Consider the following 17773-nt stretch of genomic DNA (forward strand, 5'->3'; position numbering starts at 1 on the left):
CTTGAGTTGTATAAATGGTAATTTAGACATGAACTGGAAAAACATCGGCCTTGCTTGAGTAAATGTAGATTCTGAATTTATGAGGAAAGTGAAACAGCTCTTCTGAGCCACCTTTTAGGTATAGCCTTGGTGCTAACAGTTGAGTGGTTGTTACTTGTGGTGTACCAGCATACGAATTATGTAGCGCACATTGATTTGTTCTCAGATCAAATATAATCTGAAATGTCAAAAAATTCATTGGGGATTCTCTTTTTCCATACTCAACTGTTATCAACTGCATTATTTTCTGTTGAAATGTTGGGAAGTGAAAGAGGCTAGAGTAAGTTAGTTCAAGTTCCACAACATAAGTAAGCGATTTTGGAGAATGTTATCCCAGCACAGTGTCCTTATACAGTTAACATGTGGTCTTTATTCTTGTGTAGGAAGAAGAATGTACTGCTTAGTGTTGTCACAGTCTTCGAGGCACTTCTTGTGATGCAGGTAGAGCCTTGATTAGCAGGGAAAGGAGTACAAACTTAATATTGATTTTTTTCTTTATAATTTTATTTCCCTATGGCAAGTGTAATATGCCATGGAAACTCTTTGAACACTATGGTAAGCAAAGAGGGTGCAGCTTTTCCTGCAATTTCCCAATAAAAAGAGCACTTGGGAATGTGGATTTGTCTGCATCAAGAACATCCCAGTCATTTGAAGCTTAAAATGTTACCATAATAATAAAAATTGGATGCCTATAGCTTAGTTAACCTAAATAATTAACTGATCTTTCCCAAGCAATCTTTGCAATTCCAGTGAGTTTGTGTATGATTTTAGTGCAAATTGCCAGGTGTTCAGCATTTGGGAACGTTGAGGTGCCTAGCTTCATCCAGCAAAGTGGGTGTCTTCGGATATAAAGGTTGGATGTTTTCATATTCTGGGAAATGATTGATTCTAAGATCTGAAAGTTTTAGGAAAACACAATTATCAACTTCAATTTGAAAAATACAGTCTTGGGAAAGATGGAAGCAACAGGTGGTACAGTGTCTCTGAAAATAAAAAGCATTAGAGATGATGGAATTACATATGAAATGTATATGGGGAAAATATATCTGTAAGCATAAAGAAAATCTTGTGGAGTATTTGATGTTTAAGAAATCGTTTGCTTTGTAATATTAAAAAGATTTATTAACAGTTCTGTGGCAGACAGTACTCACAAGTCTTTGGCATCCAAACCAGATTGTGTATTGGATGGATCCCACAACTGGATGTGTGCACTGACCTCTTTATTTCTAGCTTTTTAAAAAGAAACTTGGTAGCAGCATTTTATAAACATATAAAGCAACCTGAGACAGAAGAGAAGAAACCCTGTTCACATCAGAGCTGCTGCAGAGTTTACAATTGGTACCTTTAATCTGCAGCCTCTCCTAAGTGAAGCTGCTCTAACATGGGCAAATCTATGTCAAATGACTTTCAGTTTCTTCTAATTTTAAGGAGTTCCCATTACCCCTTTGGCCTCTGCTTGCTGTGTAAGCAGCCTCTATGCTAAGAGGAGCTTTCCTTGAAGTCAGCTTAGCAACTGTGCTGTAGCTTGATTATTTTTCCCTATTTTCTATAACTGGTAGCATAGTGTAGAGCTCTTCCCCATTGTATTTGTTGCTGTGGGGAGGAAGAGGTGAGGCAAGGCATGCATGGGAGGAGGGAGGAAAAGTCGTGGGATCTTCTATATGACAGCTCCCACCCCCTCTTTGAAATCATCTACTTCCAGTTGTGGGATTTCTCTATAGATGACTTTTTTCCTGTTTTTTTGTAAGCCTAGTTTTCTTTGATCTTGTTAGTTCCATACAAGTCTCCCCGAGACATTCTGCAGTCATTATCACCTTTTTGGGTGGAGTTTATTTTATTTTTTGGTTTGTTGGTTTTTTAAATAACTTTTTAACATTGGTGCATATATGCTTGGGATAGAGCTCATGTAATTTTCCAATCGTATTGATTGTATGTGATTGTGCCCTGCAGAGGTATATTTAACAAAAAATAAAAAGGATAGTGTAGGTAATAAAGGAGACCATGAGATTTGTTGAGTCAGGTTATGAACTATTTCTTGAATTTATTCAGAATCCTGGATAAGTGAAATTCCTTGTCTGCTGTTCTTATAAATCAATGCTAAACAAAATGTCATGAACTCTGTTTTTCTGTTTGAACTGGTTCTTTTCTTGCTTCTCCTTCTTCTGCTTTTTCTTCCTTTCCTGCTTCTCGTCCCATCAAACAAAAAATGGAGCATTTATGGGAATGGCTGACTCTGGGTTGATATTGTGAATATTTGTTGTTTGTAACTCTCAAAACATTTTTAATAGGAGTAGAGATAAAGTAGAACATATGAGAAGAATTCCATAAACTGAATTCTTTCCAAGTTCAGGGGAATTTTGAAGTCTTGTACCTACAGGCCTGGTCATGGGGGAGACATTCAGAGGCACACAAGGCATTGAGATCACTTTCCTTGAAAGATTAGATGCTTTACTGCCTTTTGGAAAAACTCTTGAGGTGACAAAAGGAGTAGAAGAAAGAGTTCGCTATATCCAACTCCCTGTGTCTTTACTCCTGCAACACACTTCTTAAACTTGAAAGAAAAGCCTTCTAGATATTATGCTGAAGTGGGACAGAGTGGATTGAAGGAGGCAAAAGGCAAGAAGATCCAGAGATCTGAAAGTCAGTATTTGTCTCCTTTATTTCTTTTTTAGAACTATAGAGCCAACAGTGTCACTTTTGCATTAAAGAACAAGGAAGCGGAGACCTATTGTGTGTGCATGGTGGTTATATAGAAAAAGCCCTATGTTGAAATGCTATTTCTTCTTCCCTCTTCACCTTGCTTTTCTCCCTCTTAAAGCTGACTCTGCCTCACCTTGCTTCCACATAGTGTCTAAGGGTCCTTTGAGTTGCAGATTCAACAACAACAACAAAAAAAGAGTGGAAAGGTGGTGATTCACTACTTGGTTTGTAAATAGATGGAAGTGTCTACAAGGTCTTACCTGCTTTTCTGTCAGCATTTGTATTAAATGATAAATTAATGGAGAACACTTTGAAATATCTCTCATTTTCTGTCTGGGATGAATGTGCATTCTTCTAAATTTTGCGTGAGGTGTAAGACTGGGTAACACTGTGTAAGACTTTCTGCAGGTCAAGGTGTCTTTGTTCTCTGCTGGGCTGGAGCATAAGAGATGCCAAATAGCAGAGAAGCCACATGTATCTGTTTGGGGGTCTGGTCTGTTCTCCTCTGACTCTGCCTGTAAGCAAAGTGGCTTCTTCATGTGTTCAGCAGAGATGAAGGAGAAAGGATACTCAAAATGGACTATTTGACTCGAAGAGAGTCTACATATTTAAAAATCAAAACAGAACAAAACAAACCCTTCAGAGCAAGGAACAAGCAGTGTGCCTCTAATGTCGAGCCTGTTTTGGAACTTGCCTTAAACTGAAAATAAGGTTTGCTCCACAGTCTGGTTTGTGGGTTTTAATCTCCTTTCATTTTAGCAAGTCAGTAGCTGGCTATGTCTGAGACTGGCTGAACATAGTCTCATACAGAATAAGCTGCTGCTTTGCTGAAAAACTATTCCTTCTCCTATTCCAGGGCAAGCACAGCCTTCTGCCCTGGGAGTTCATGCATATGTTCATTACTTCTATCTTTACTTTTGAGCACAGGCACTGTGGATCCAGTCTGGGGTGTGTGCTTTGCTGGACTGAAGCCTATCACTGCTGACTGTCAGGCCCCCTCACACTTCCACACAGTTGTATTTTCTTGCTGGATGGCTTGAAGCATGCAGTTCCTATAAAGGGAATTGTATTTAGTAGGCAATCCAGCAGAAAACTGGACGTTTCAGTTGGTGATGGTTTCCTTTCCCTTTTTCCCACTAGTCTGAGGGTCCAGGATGCTCAGGTACTCACTCACTTAGGAATTTTAAGGAAGAAAAAAAAAATATTTCTGCAGTGGTTGGCTTTTAAAGATGATCTGAACTGCTGTGGAGAGTCAGATGCCTGTGAAAGGGAGCAGTGGCTGCTCTGCATCAGGGGAACTTTGGGGAAACTTGGAGGTTTTTGTATACAGAAAAGAGGGAAGGCTGGGTTCAAGTGGATGGCAGCTGCTGGAAATTTTTTTTCCCTTTGGGTATGGATACCAGGATAGAAGGGAGTTGCAGAAGGCTAGCCCAGAACATGGGATTTCTTGATCCCATCTCACTCTGTGAGTGCATGAGTCTTCCTCCCTGTGCATCACCATAAAACTCAACAGTGAGCACCCAAAGCACAAACCAAAATCTAAGCAAATTTGTGTTCCTGCTCGCTACTCAGGTATGTGTAAGGGTTGTTTCCGGCTTCTCCAAAAAAGGGGCAATTCAGAGGACAGTACAAGCATGTTGAGAAAACAAGCTGTGTCCCTGCTGCTGTAAACTGCTCTGGGCTCTTGTCTGTGAAAAGCAGAGACCAGAGCTTGTGATCCTCCGCCAGAGGTGGCAGGCAGTGGTGTGCTGTATGTCACAGCTCCATGGGCACTTGGAAAAGGCAGCAGCACCCTGAAGCGAAGGGGTCCCCTGTCCTGGCTGGGATGTCTTGAGTTGTTTCTGTAAACCTCCTTCCCTGTGATTGTGCACTCTCTCTCCCTGTCTCCTGGAGAGACTAAAACTGAGGCATGATGAAGCCTGAAGCTTTGGTGCTTGGTGATTTTGAGTGGCTGGTCCCTGCTTTGGGTCTGTGAAAAGCAACTTTGGGAGAAAAACAGTCCCTCCACTGGAGCAAACAAGGCAGCTAATGATTTGTATTAACACACTTGTCATTTTGGATGCTTCCTTAGGTATAGCTCTGCCCAGACATGAGTGCTGGGTTGTTTCTTTGAGCTGAACCTGCAATAAATTGCCACTTACGTACTGCACTCAAAAAAAAAAAATTTATCAGCCACCATAGAGGGTATGGCTTGGGCAGCTTATAGATTCCTTCAGCTCTACAGTGTCAATTCTGAAAATAACCTCACTGTTAATTGGGCCACCATCATTAAAGAAAGCATTTCCATGCTCAGTTTTAGGTGTTTGGCCTCTCTTTTCAGTGAAGTGACCATGCAGGTGCAATACCAGTGTACTTTGTCACACTGATGAGAGTTCATTCACATTAGCTTGAGGTGTATGGGATGTGCAAAATACTATAGGTGTTTGCTCTTGGTTTTGCTGCATTAAACTAAGTATTGGGTGAATGGAAACCCGTGCTTGGATGTCTGCCTGCTGGGTGTGGAGGATCCCTAATTCCCTGCAAAGACGTTGGGACCTGCAAGCGTATGAGTTACCTTGGAAAATTAAACCAGCGGCCACCTGGAGCAACAAGGTATGGTGTGAGAGTCCTTTTCATAGAAGACATCTACCTGCTGCAGATTGCAAATGCCTAACCTGGGGGTTACTCACTGACTTGCATTGCAGGTCTGGCCTGATCTGCAGTCAGGCAGAAAGCAATTCTGAGGAGCAGGCATTTGTGTGTGTTGCTGGGAAGTGTTGAGAGGGGATTGTGTAGCTTTTGTGCTTGCTTTTGTTGAAGATATCCCTGATTATAGAACTGATGAGAGAGCAAGAATGATGTTATGTTGGGCAGAGGCAGTTTTCATTTGAGTGGCACTTGTGGCCTCAGGCTACGGAGGGGAACCCATGAAAGCAAAGTTGGGTCCAGAGCATGTCATCCTTTCATTTATTTCCCCAATCTCTGCCCCATTTAACTCTAGCCCTTACTGGCATACTAAGGTCTTTTACTTTCCCCCAAACCAGTTTGCAGCTGTATTTTCCATTAAGACCTGGGCTCTTACTGGAGGCCAGTAACAGGGCAGCTTTAGCACCTGCTGAGCCAGCCAGCTCCTGAGTTTTGATGTTCAGGAGGCAATGCTGTTGAATTTGTAGAGCAACTGCATCCTAGATTGGAAATCGTGTTGCTCCGTCCTGCTCCCAACACTGCTACGTGTGGGCTGGAGACGGGGGAGATGCCGTTAATCCTCAGCTTTCCTGTTGTGCAAGTGAAAAGGTGAGTGTATTTGAGAGGGGACATACTTGAAACTCCAGAGTGTGAAGTGGGGCAGTTTCTTCCAACTTGTGCCTGTTTGGGAATGGGGGGTGATGGGGCTTGGGACAGAGGGGAACATTTTGCTGAGCTACAAGATACTAAAGTGAGATTTACAAATACCTTAGATGATCTCATTTTTATTTGAACTCTTGAAAATTTTGGGGTTTTTTTCATGGTATGAGCAGTTACTTTTCTATTGGCAAGAACTGAAGGCGTCTGGCACTTGTGTGGGGTAGGTGGTCGAACTTTCCCTTGTCAGATTGAACTTTAAAACCTCTTCCAAACTAAACATTACTTTTTTCCTGCTCTTTGCGTAACCTTCTGCAGCTGGTCATCAGCCTTTGGCCTCAGCATCCTACTCCCCTCCTACCCTCCCCTGCTTTCATCTCAGCTCTGCTTGAGCACAGAAACCTAGTGGGGAAACTGCTTTGGACTGGTTTGGGCTCAAGAAAGACTGCCTGTCCTCTTAACGATTTGCATTTACATCTTAAAAGCAGAAGGCTGGAGGTACAGGGGCAGGTAAGAGAAACCAATTCCACTAATATTTCATTATTAATTAACTCCTTGTCACAAGTTAATTTCGCTTTGTAGGAGCCTGTGAATTTTAGTTGCTGCCAGAGTGTTGTTTTTCACTCTGGGCATGGGCCTGAGGAGGCATTTCGAGAGGGCCCTCCCATCCCAGCTCGCACGAAGGCTCGCTTCTGTACATCTCACTAATGTGTCATGCTTGACCTTTATCCCCAACCTGTAGCAATGCTTCATGGTGTGGAGAGCAATTCATAAGGTCAGGTTGTCCTGAGTAATCACTGATCTCTTGCCTGGCTGTAAAAGAGCACTGCTGATTTGCTTTGCACCCCATTTTTGGAGTGTGGGGGAACAGCGAAGGGTTTTCTTCTCAAGAGCCTAAGTTGATCTCAAAATGGTTTGAGCTACTTAACGTTTGCTGGGCTCTTTAGCACACATGGTGCACGGGTGCTGTGGGTCGTTCACGCTGCCGTGGGTAGCACCGGTAACTTCAGTAGGGTGGTTGCTGGATGACGAGCTGTGGGTCTGCAAGCCCAGTTAGTCGTCCTTTCAGGCAGCGATGAGAAACAGTGGGATGGAAATGTCCTGCGCTGGCTGGAGCCCAGCTGTGTTGCACAGCAGGCATGGGATGGGGGGGGAGTTTCTGTACACTTGCCTGTAGCCTTCTGATTTTGAGCTGAATCAGCAACTTGTTTCCTGGCTTTCTACACTTCTTACAGGGGTGAAGCAGAGGAAAAGAGCCCTTCGTAATTTTTACATTTTTCCTTGCCAGTAACCCCTTTCAGGCAGTGATGTTGTGGTAATATGTTTGGGATCCTTCCAGGATGAAAGCAGTTGACATATGGAGTGTGTGGCAGTGTTGCAGGGGAAAAGGGAGCGTCAAAGAGCTGTGGAGGGAGAAAGAGTGCTTTTTGGCCAAGTGCTACAGTGAAGAGCTGGCCTAAGTAATAGCAAGGGCTCTTGCTCTAAAGGGCAGCTGTTGCCTCTCAGGGTGGTAGTTCGCCACAAGCCTCACATCTCCCCTCTTGCAGGAAACGCTGTGTACATAGATTGGGTATGTCAGGGGCTGAGCCGGCCTTAGTGGCTGATAAATTTGATTTAAGGCGTTAGTATGAAGTCCTGTATCTCCTCTAAGTTGATGGAGTCAGGACTTTACTGTGAAGTAGAAACAGGGAGTGTTTCCCATTTAATCAGGACAGGATGAAGACGAGGTGCTTTCCCCACTCTTGTGCTTTGGGTTTTAAATGTGAGATTAGCAGCACTTTGTGTGATGGCAGGCACTACGATCTGCCTTTATCTTGACAGAAGCAAGCAGTTGTGCTTGTACAGGCAGGTCAGCACATGCCTGTGGACCTGCCTTTCCCTGGAGGTGAGCGGAGTGACGGGGCAGGGACTGCAGCAAGGTTGTCCTTTCTGTGGAGGGACCAGCCGCAGGCACGTCAGTGCTGCTGGAGCCAGCGAGAATTAAGCGTGGGTGAGGGAGGGCTGCGGGCAGGCAGCAAAGGGTCGCTCTGGTCCTGGCCCTAGGGCTGCGGAGCACAGAAGTATGCCTGGCTTGTTGCTGGCTGATTTTTCCTGTAGGAGGGAAAGGTTCAGAAGAGCAGTGCTTCCTGGAGTACTTTCAATTGTCTGAATAGTTTTCCTTTCTCTTGCCCTCCTGCCCTGGGTGGTGTTTTTTGTTTCTGTATTTGGTTGACTTCCCTCCCCTTTTAGATTTTTTTGCCCTTTGTGGTGTTGCATCTATCCTAAACCTTTTGAAAGATAATCTGTTTGTTGTTACCAGCAAGATGAGCGGGTGGCCGTGGCCTGAGCAAGTACGTCTTGTTTTGCCTGTTTTCTTGCAGTACTTGTTGCTATGCTATTAGCGTATGCTAGAGAGGGCCCCTTAGGGCTCAATATGGTCTTGGTGCCAAATGAGGTAATTTCTGCTTTTGCGGAGGAACTGCAGCTGAGATGAAGTTATTGCCCAAGAGCCCAGGGAGGGGGTTGTGAAAGAACCCAGAGGCCTGCATCCCAGATCGGCCCTTGAGCCGCTCCCATTGTCCTCTACACCAGGTGCTGGCCCACCAGGGCTGGCAAGACCACAGACACAGAGATCACCAGTGCTAAATGCAGCTGATCTTTAATTTAGTTACTTGGGACGCAGTACTTGGTAGCTGCAGCAGTGAGTATGTGGGGGCAGGCAGAGACCTTCCCAAGTTAGATATCTCTGAAAGTCTTCCACGTCGAGCAAGTCCTGGGCGGGCTGGCAGCCCTTTCCAGTAGTTGTTTCCCGAGCTGTTGTGACTGCGGTCCGTGAGCTTCCTCCCATGGGGTATGTGAACAAACCCAACACAGAGTCACATAAAGGGCATCTCAAAACCTCAGTGCACAGGAAATCTTGTGTGCCACTTGATCGGCCCTAGGATGGTTGATGAGGCCTTGCTGCCAGAGCTGATGGGGTGTGCAGATCCCCTGCTTTAGCAAAGGCGGAAAACAGAAATTATTTCTGCCTTGCTGGGAGATTTTCAGAGACCTGCTTTTGCTGGAACATGGTTATTAACATTAGCCTACCCTCCTCAGGTACCAGGGCCAGTCAGTTTGCATTGGGGTGTTGTGAACTTTGGACAGGAATAGCTGTGATGCACCAGCTACACCATACACACTTACAAAATACACCTTTTGGGGATTAAAGATGCTCAGTGCACGGAGGGACCAACTCCTCTGGAGACCTCTTCCTTATCACCTCTCTTCTCTGCTGTAGCCTTTCCTGCATCAGTAACTTAAATAGTGTAGAGCTGAGGTGAGCCTGAAAGCACAGGCAGTAATTGAAGGGGACAGAGGAGCTCAGGTGAAGGGAGAAAAGAGACCAGGAAAACTAAGAGATTCCCCAGGGAAAAGGGGAAGGAAACAGTCGAAAATATTTTGTCTAAGGCCAACTGGTCTGCGCAGCTTGGGGTACCTGGGGGCTCTCCCCATGAGGAAGACAGGTAGGATCTGTACAAAATCATAAATGCACCTGGACTGCAGTTTGGGGCAACTGAGGGGCTTTGGCGGCTCTGTGCTGGCTCCTGTCTCAGGCAGGCCTGGGGAAACGCCGCACAGGCAGGGTCCTTTCGCTGGCCAATGGAGCGGGCTCAGAAGTTCAATCCATACGTTTTTGTACAAACTTGTCAGGGTTGAGCCTGCTGCTTAAAAAGAGGGCACCCAGGGCTCTAGGAAAGCAGAGTGTATTGTTTCTAAAAGCGGTGTGTGCTCAGAGGCACGCTTGTCCTGCTGGTGGTGGTGTCTGTCCTGATTTATCCTGCAGCTGTGGGACAAAAGGACGATTGGAGAGAGGGCTCCTGTCACTCTGATGTGGGCTGAAACAGGGCCCGCGGGCTGTGGCAGCAGCATGGGTTTTCTGGGCAGGCAAGTGTGTATAAGCTCTCTCTTTCTGGTTCCAGGACAATGCATCTTTTTGTGGTGTGTCTCTTCAGTGTCTGGGGTCTGGCTGCCCCTGAGCACTATGTGGTGGAAGACATCTGCACTGCAAAGCCACGTGACATCCCAGTGAATCCCATCTGCATCTATCGCAACCCCGAGAAGAAGCTCCAGGAGGGCGAGGGGCAAGAGCCAGGGAAGGGCAAGCTCCCGGAGTCTACGAACCCCCGCGTCTGGGAGCTGTCGAAGGCCAACTCACGCTTTGCTGTTGTCTTCTACAAGTACCTGGCTGACTCCAAGGACAATAGGGAAAACATCTTCATGTCGCCCCTCAGCATTTCTACAGCCTTTGCCATGACCAAGCTCGGAGCTTGTGGTAGCACCCTCCAGCAGCTCATGGAGGTCGGTGGCATTTCCTCAGCCTTTTTCTGTAGCTGTCACCAGGGTTTGAAAGACAGCAAAGGTGATAGTGGCTGACTGCTGCTAAAGGGCTCTCTGCATCAGGATGGCTCCTTGGTTTGGGAAGGGAGACCTTTATTTAAACAAGCCGCTGGGAAGGACATACACAGGCTGCTTGTCTCTGGATTTGTTTAGATCCCAGCTATTTCCTCTGACTCCCTATTTGGATCCAGCATTTAGGATAGATTTCCTGGGTTTGAGAGGTTAGTTTTCATCTGGAGGAAAGGAAGCCCATTTGGGAGATGAGGGGAGGGAATGCAAACAGTTTGTTTCTTGCAGATTGGGCAAGCAATGTAGCTGAGCAGGTAGCTAAGCCTCCTCTTATGCAAAAAGCAGGAAAAGCCATGATAGCAAGTCCCATTGGGTGATGCTCTTTTTCACATTCCCTCTCTTTCCCTTGGGACAAAAATAAGACACATGGGACACCCTGCAGTCCACCTGGCTTCCAGGGCTCTGCCACCCTGCGGGAGCACAGGAACATCAGTTACTTCTGGGGGGCCCTCCCTGTAGTAAGCCTAAGAGCAGTCCGAGCGGTCAGCCAGGACTAAACAGCTTCTGTCTGCTTGTTTTGGGCAGTATTACAGCAGCACAGTAAGGGCCTGAGCTTCCCAGGCAGGGGAGCCTGTATGCAGGGAGCCTCTCCCTCTAGCCGTGGCTCCTAAACTCGGAGGTGGGGAGCTCTGGTCCTGGACTGAGAAGTAATCCTGAGTTCTGGCTCTTCCATGGGACCAATTAACTCCCTGCCTGTCCAAGCACCCTTATCACTGTCGGACCCGCTCGCCTGACCATTGCGAGCCCGCTCGTCTGACATGTGGGGTTTGGTACTGCCCGTACCTTCCTCACAGATGGGAGACTACAGCCCAGAGGGGCCTTTCTCCCTGCAATGAGGAGGTGCGAATCAAACTGTTCCACTTGTCTCCATTGCCGCTGTCCTTTACAGATACTGCCTGTGGAGTAAGTAATGTTGGGGTCCCCTGCTGTTATCCACATGGTCTGGGCAGAGCAGAGCAGTGGACCGCATCTCCAAAGTCTTCACTCATGCCTTCCCCTCTGGGCAGCCCTTCCCACTGGAAGGGGACCCTTCTCTCACTGAGCCACCCAGGATGCAGAGCTGCACTCCTAATCCCTCCTTTTCCAGACAAAAGGGCCAGTGATACCACCTTTGCCTCATAGGAAACAGTGCCAGGGATCCTGGATGTTCGCATGGAGCAATGTGCTATGTGATTTTTCTGTGCCTTAAAGCCCTGAGGTTGGATAGTAGTAGACAAATCATAACTGTCCTTCCAGCTGGCAGCTAGGAGCAGGTAAGAAAAAACTCACTGTGCTGCAGAAATCTACCCTCAAAATGATTGCTACATATTCCCATTCCCTGCAAGAATAGATAACGTACCAGAATTACTCAACAGGCCATGAGAATTGCTCTGGGAAGGAGAAGCCTTTGGCATCATCACAGGAGGGTTTAGCACAAATCTTGTGAGTCCTCCTGTGACCCGCACTGACCCGAGAGCTGCTTCCAGGCCCATCAGCATGATGCTCATCTCATGTGAGGCTCTCGCTGGGGTGTGGTAGAGGGTTTGTGAACACTGTGCATAAACTATGTTAATTTTAACAGCACTAGGGAAAGCCTTGTGGTTCATATGCCAAGCTAGAATTTGTTCCCTGACAGGGGTCAGCACGCACAGAGAAAAACATCTCCAAGACCTTAGTGTGTCTTCTGCACAACCACCTAAAGGGTCTAGCTAAGTCATGCCCACATTTGAGACAGACACATACAAACTGATGCATCTTCCCCTGACAGCTGGGGCAACAAAAGAGGATGGGGAACAGAGGCAGAGAAAGAGGCAGATCCAGGCAGATGCCCTGCCGCTAGCTCTAGGGTAGGAACTTCAGCGAGCAAGAGCTGGAGTCTTCTCTTGGGTAAGATGCTGGGTCAAAGATAGTCAGAAGCCATGACCAGTCAAAGGCAGAGTATGGAGAGCAAGGAAGCCAGGGTTAGAAAGAGGAGCAGTACTCCTGCCTGCTGAGCAGTGTTTAATCCTGCATTTTGGACTCCAAACCAGGGTCTCGGGCTAGTGATGTGTTGCTTTTATGTAGATTTGGGTTCCAAATTAAACATGGAGGGTGAAGCTCTGAGGGCCTGCAAATTTCTTGGCTCCATGATTTAGGCTGTTGAGCCGCAGGCAAAGGCTGCATCACCACTTGCTGTGGGGCCTGGGAGCTGTGGGAGTACAAGAACCTGCTTATGGATTCCTTCTTGCTGTTTGGCTCCTCCAGGTCTTTCGGTTTGACACCATTTCGGAGAAGACATCTGATCAGATCCACTTCTTCTTTGCCAAGCTGAACTGCCGGCTTTACAAGAAAGCCAACAAATCCTCAGAGCTGGTATCAGCCAACCGCCTCTTTGGGGAGAAATCTTTGGTCTTTAATGAGACTTACCAGAACATTAGTGAAATAGTTTATGGAGCGAAACTCTGGCCCTTGAACTTCAAAGTGAGTTTGAGCTGCTCGGGATTTCTCCTTGGTTTGTTGGGGATTTTTCCTCCCTGTCCTTCTGCTTTTGCTGCATCCTCATCTTTTGCCTGCAGGGAGTGCCATGCTCTGGGCGTTCAGGACATCAGTGAAGGCAGGAGCGAATATGGGATGCAGCTCCTCCTGTCCCAGCTCACCTTAACCACAGTCACTTCCCCACTCATTTCTAAATGTTGCAGCACTACGCTGGGACCAGTGTCCTTGCTGAGCCCACACCCTGTTAATGTCTCCTGCAGAAGGGATACAAAGAGGTGTTTAACGCCCTTGACTTAATGTTTTTTGGTCTCTTCCTTCAGGAGAAACCAGAACTTTCCAGGAAGATCATTAATGAGTGGGTGGCTAATAAGACAGAGAAGCGCATTACAGAAGTGATCCCAGAAAGAGGTATCGATGATCTCACTGTCTTGGTCCTGGTCAACACCATTTATTTTAAGGTATGGCTAACAAAACTGGGGGAGCAGCCCATTTCCCTGGGGGAAAACACGATGCTCATGTTTGTCTCTGTCCTCCCCCTCTTCCTTTTAGGGGCACTGGAAATCGCAGTTCCCAGCTCCAAACACAAAACTGGATTTATTTCATAAAGCCAATGGTGATCCCTGCCAAGTCCCAATTATGTACCAAGAGTCCAAATTCCACCATGCATTCATCCCCCAGGACAAAGTCCAAGTGCTGGAGCTGCCTTACAAAGGGGACGATATCACGATGGTGCTGGTCCTGCCCAATGCTGGGACGCCGTTGGTGGAGGTGGAGCGAGACCTCACATCAGAGAAGCTGCAGGAGTGGATAGACTCCATGACAGAGGTGTCTCTCTTTGTCTACCTCCCTCGCTTCCGCATCGAGGACAGCTTCAGTGTCAAGGAGAAGCTGAGAAAAATGGGTCTGGAAGATCTCTTCAGTCCAGAAAATGCTAGACTGCCAGGTCAGATGTGGAGACGGGGTGGTGCAGGGTGGAGGTGAGGGGAAACGGTTCCTCTGCAGACGTAGGGCAGTAAGTGCAGCAGCACATGAGGAACAAGAACGTGAAAGCATTTAGATGTTGCTGCAGTCAATGATGGAGTCTGTGGTCAGTCCCATCATGGACATGCAGCCCTGCTCTGCACTAAGGGCATGGGAGTTAAGCAGTCAGTTGCAGCTGGTGGAGGATATTCTTGTCTTAGTGCAGATGTGCCTTCTGCTTGAACACAGGCCATGAAACAGCTTTCTTGAGCTGTTGTCTAAAAACATAGTTTTAACTTTCTTCATTTTGTTATTCTGGGTTTCAGGTATCATTGCAGAGGGCCGTACAGACCTGTACATATCTGAGGCTTTCCACAAAGCCTTCCTTGAGGTAAGCCTTGTTTTGTCCCAGGAGGTGTTTTCCTCTTTGTTTTTAAAAACATGAAGCACAAACAGAAAAAAAAAATAGCTCTGAACCCATGGTGCTGACTTCCTCAGCAATCTGGGGCTTTAGGAGGAAGCAGGAGTTTGGCACTCACCTCCAGTGGGGAAGGAGGGCAAGCCCTCTACGTACTGCATAACACCCATATTTTAATCCCATTTTCTCTTTTGGTTGGTAGGTGAATGAAGAAGGCAGCGAGGCATCAGCTGCTACAGCTGTCACCGTCTCCGGCCGTTCCTTCCCCATGAACAGAATAATCTTCAATGCCAACAGGCCCTTCCTGCTTTTCATCCGGGAAGCAGCCCTCAACACCATTATCTTCATGGGCAGAATATCTGATCCTTGCTCCTAAAGGGGCTGTCAGGGCCTCGTTTCGCCCTCCTCCACTTCTGGAAAAGGGGCAGTAGGGTATTGCCACAAAGCCTGGGCTGCTCCTGGGGTGGTTGGTCTTACTGTTTGGTGTGAGCTGCAGGGAGGGACTGTATCTAGCTGGGCTGTTACCGCTCCTCTTGCTGTGTCAGGTGAGGGGGCTCAGGGGGCACCTCACCTGCTCCATCCTTCATTCAAAGGGAAGCTGAATTTTTTCCAGCACCAGTATTTTTGTGGCATCTAAGCCTGAGTCCAGCATTGCTGTCATTCTTATATCCAACCCTCCTTCCTTTCAGGCCTCAAACTGTAACTCTGATCCCTGGTACATTAAAAACTTATAGAACTGTATGTAACAAACTGATCTCTGAATGGACAGTTTTCACTAAGTCGCTTCCTAGACTTATTTAAACTTTCCTTTTTCAACAAATGGGCCCTTCCCTGCACACCCCAGTCCCAGCAGAACAACCCCACGCTGGAGAGGTCGGTGGAACAGCAGCAACCAAACAGCATGTGCTGGCTGGGCCAGAAGCATCTTTATGCAGCTCTGTGTGGAACAGTTGGTAGGTGGCAGAGCTGCCAAACACCAGAGCCTACTTGCCAACAGCTCTGGCGTGTCCAGCGTGTTCAAGTGCTGAGCAGTCACTAGTGAAAGACCCGTGTAGCCAAGGCCATGACTTTTTCTTTTTGAGTAGTAAGATTTAAACTAGCTCCATGCTAAAAGTTAAAAGTGGGGGTGTCTATGAACTGTGACAATGCCCAGGTAAGGTAACCAATATCTGTTAACTCCATTAAAAATCTATTATTTCACCTGCAAGTTTACTCCTAGAGCTGAGGTGTCCTGGCCTGCTGCCATGCCACATGCGTGATCTGACCTCTGGTCCACCCAAGGTGGCCACACTGCTGTAGGACCTCTGACAGGGTTGTCTTCAAGATGCAGAAGAAAATGTGGTGAGCTTTCCTCTAAGATTTCTGCATTTAGGGCAGCTCTTTAAAACAAGAAGGGCAGCGAAAGCACAGTCCTGTCCTGTCGTCAGTATGTTACAGAAGTGCTGTGTGCAGACAGCTGCTAAAACACCAGTAGATGGCACTCCCCAGTGTGCAATTCACTCTGGATTTTGTAGAACCATCTGCCTTTATAAAGGCTTCCTCTCAGCAGCAATTGCCACAGCAAGCCAAGCAATGAGGGAGTTAGCTTAAGATGTGCCAGTCTGTGGAAGACCTGGTATGAGAAGATGTTTGGTCATGTCTAGGAACATCTCTGTACATGTCTGGGAATGTCTCTGTAGTTTTGGAAGGTTTTGTAGCCCTCTCTTCTATTCTCCAGTAGGAAGGTTTGAGCATCTGTGTTTGTGTTGCAAGCGGTGCATGGTTTGGACATGGAGAGTCACCTCCTCTGTTGTATCACGGGGCTGTAGCCATCAGTCCCCTACACACACGAGAGACCTGTAATAGCACTTAACCTTTTCGTGCTGCCATGCTTGCCTAGAGTAGTACCTCTGAAAGAAGTTGAGTATGCAGCTACTCTAATGCAGAAGCTGGGGCCCTGGAAGAAAATGGGGAGCATTTTGGAAATCACTAAGAGTTCAGAAAGCAGCTGCTCTTCTCCCTGTCCTACTCTGGCAGTCACTGCTGTGTCTCTTGTTGCTGGATCCTATCTTCTGCTTGCTACCTTATTGTGCAGCTCCAGAAACATGCCATCTCCTCCTGTAACCTCTGCCTTTGCGGTTGTGCTCCAGGCTATGAAGGTGGAGGCCGGTGAAAGAGGAGGGCTGAGGAAATGCCTGGGTCTCCCTGGCAGGGCGCTGAACCAAATGCTTCACCTGCCATCGGCAGCCAGGAAAGCCCTCTTGCTGCAACAGGAATCAGGCACTTGGCCTGCAGCAAGAGCATTGTGCTTTCTCTACCTGGTGAGACCAAAAAGGGCTGAGCCTGCAAAAGCAATGAGACAAAGCTCATTTAAAAAAAAAAAAAAAAAAAAAAGGACAGAAGTCATCTAAGATGCCAGGAAAAGCAGCCTGGCACAGCCCAGCCTCTCCCATGTTGCAAAGCTTAGGGCAGCGCGGAGCTGCGTAAAGCAGGGACCAGGCTCTCACACAACGGCTGATTTGAAATGGGCAGCAAAGAGAAAATCAAAGTCAGATCAGACCAGTCAGCTACAAGACACAGACAAGGATCTGAGTATTAAACCATTTAATTCTCAAACCACACACATGCATAATGTTCTTTTACACAGTGTTAAAAGAAAGAAGAAAATGCGATTTTTCTTTAATACAAACAGAATTTCAAGTATACATTTATAGAATTTTCAAAGATTCCTACCCAAGTTGCTAAGTTTCATTCACATTGTTCTTAAAGCTGTCCAACAAGAGTGCTTTTTGCTAAACTGCTTTCAATTAAATTGTACAGTCCCCTCTACCTTGGTTTTATTTCCCCCTTCCCCAACTCTGGTTCTCTTACCACCCTTGCCTGCCCCCCCCACCTCCCCAGCAGCACTGGCCATCCCTCACGCCATTGGCCGCAGAGCCAGCGGCCCCTCCAAAGAGCTTCCATCTGCCAGCTCCCACTGGAAGAGAAAAAGGAAAGCGATGGTAGAGGAACAGTTTGGGAACAGCTTGTAAAATCGTTGAAGAACAGTCTGATATCCACAAGTCACACACAGCAGGCTCACACTTCAACCTACTGCAGACTAATGTGAACACTGACTTTTTTTTTTCCTTGAAATAAGGATTGCAACCAAAAATAAAATTTAAAAAAAAAAAAATAATTAGTACAGCAGGAAATTTCTTAACTGTGAAAGTAAGTCTTGAGTGTTAGGACACCTGTCCTAAAAAGTTTGATTTATAGGTCAACAGTTGAAGGTGACAGCACAATTTTTCTTACAAATGGTTACTCTGCAAACCAGCTCAGAGCAGAATCAATGTGGGACACACAAACTTGGATTAAAAAAAAAAAAATACTGAACTGACTAGGGCTCCATATCCACATTATGGGAAAAAAACCCCACAACCCCAGCAACAACTTTGTCGTGGCTTTGCTCATTCAACTTAGCTCAGCCCTGTG

The 17773-nt window shown here is 46.7% G+C and overlaps 1 protein-coding gene across 1 annotated transcript; it reads left to right on the plus strand.

Moving 5' to 3' along the window:
• The first annotated feature begins 5608 nt into the window (after window positions 1-5608).
• SERPINC1 (serpin family C member 1) lies at window positions 5609-17701 on the plus strand. Its single transcript, XM_072866308.1, has 7 exons — window positions 5609-6012; window positions 10002-10380; window positions 12712-12927; window positions 13263-13400; window positions 13492-13885; window positions 14229-14293; window positions 14523-17701. Exons 1-7 carry the CDS (start codon window positions 5972-5974, stop codon window positions 14694-14696), a joined length of 1407 nt encoding a protein of 468 aa, XP_072722409.1. The 5' UTR covers window positions 5609-5971; the 3' UTR covers window positions 14697-17701.
• Window positions 17702-17773: the final 72 nt, after the last annotated feature.

This window comes from Ciconia boyciana, chromosome 7 (assembly GCF_034638445.1).
Source record: "Ciconia boyciana chromosome 7, ASM3463844v1, whole genome shotgun sequence".
NCBI lineage: Eukaryota > Metazoa > Chordata > Aves > Ciconiiformes > Ciconiidae > Ciconia > Ciconia boyciana.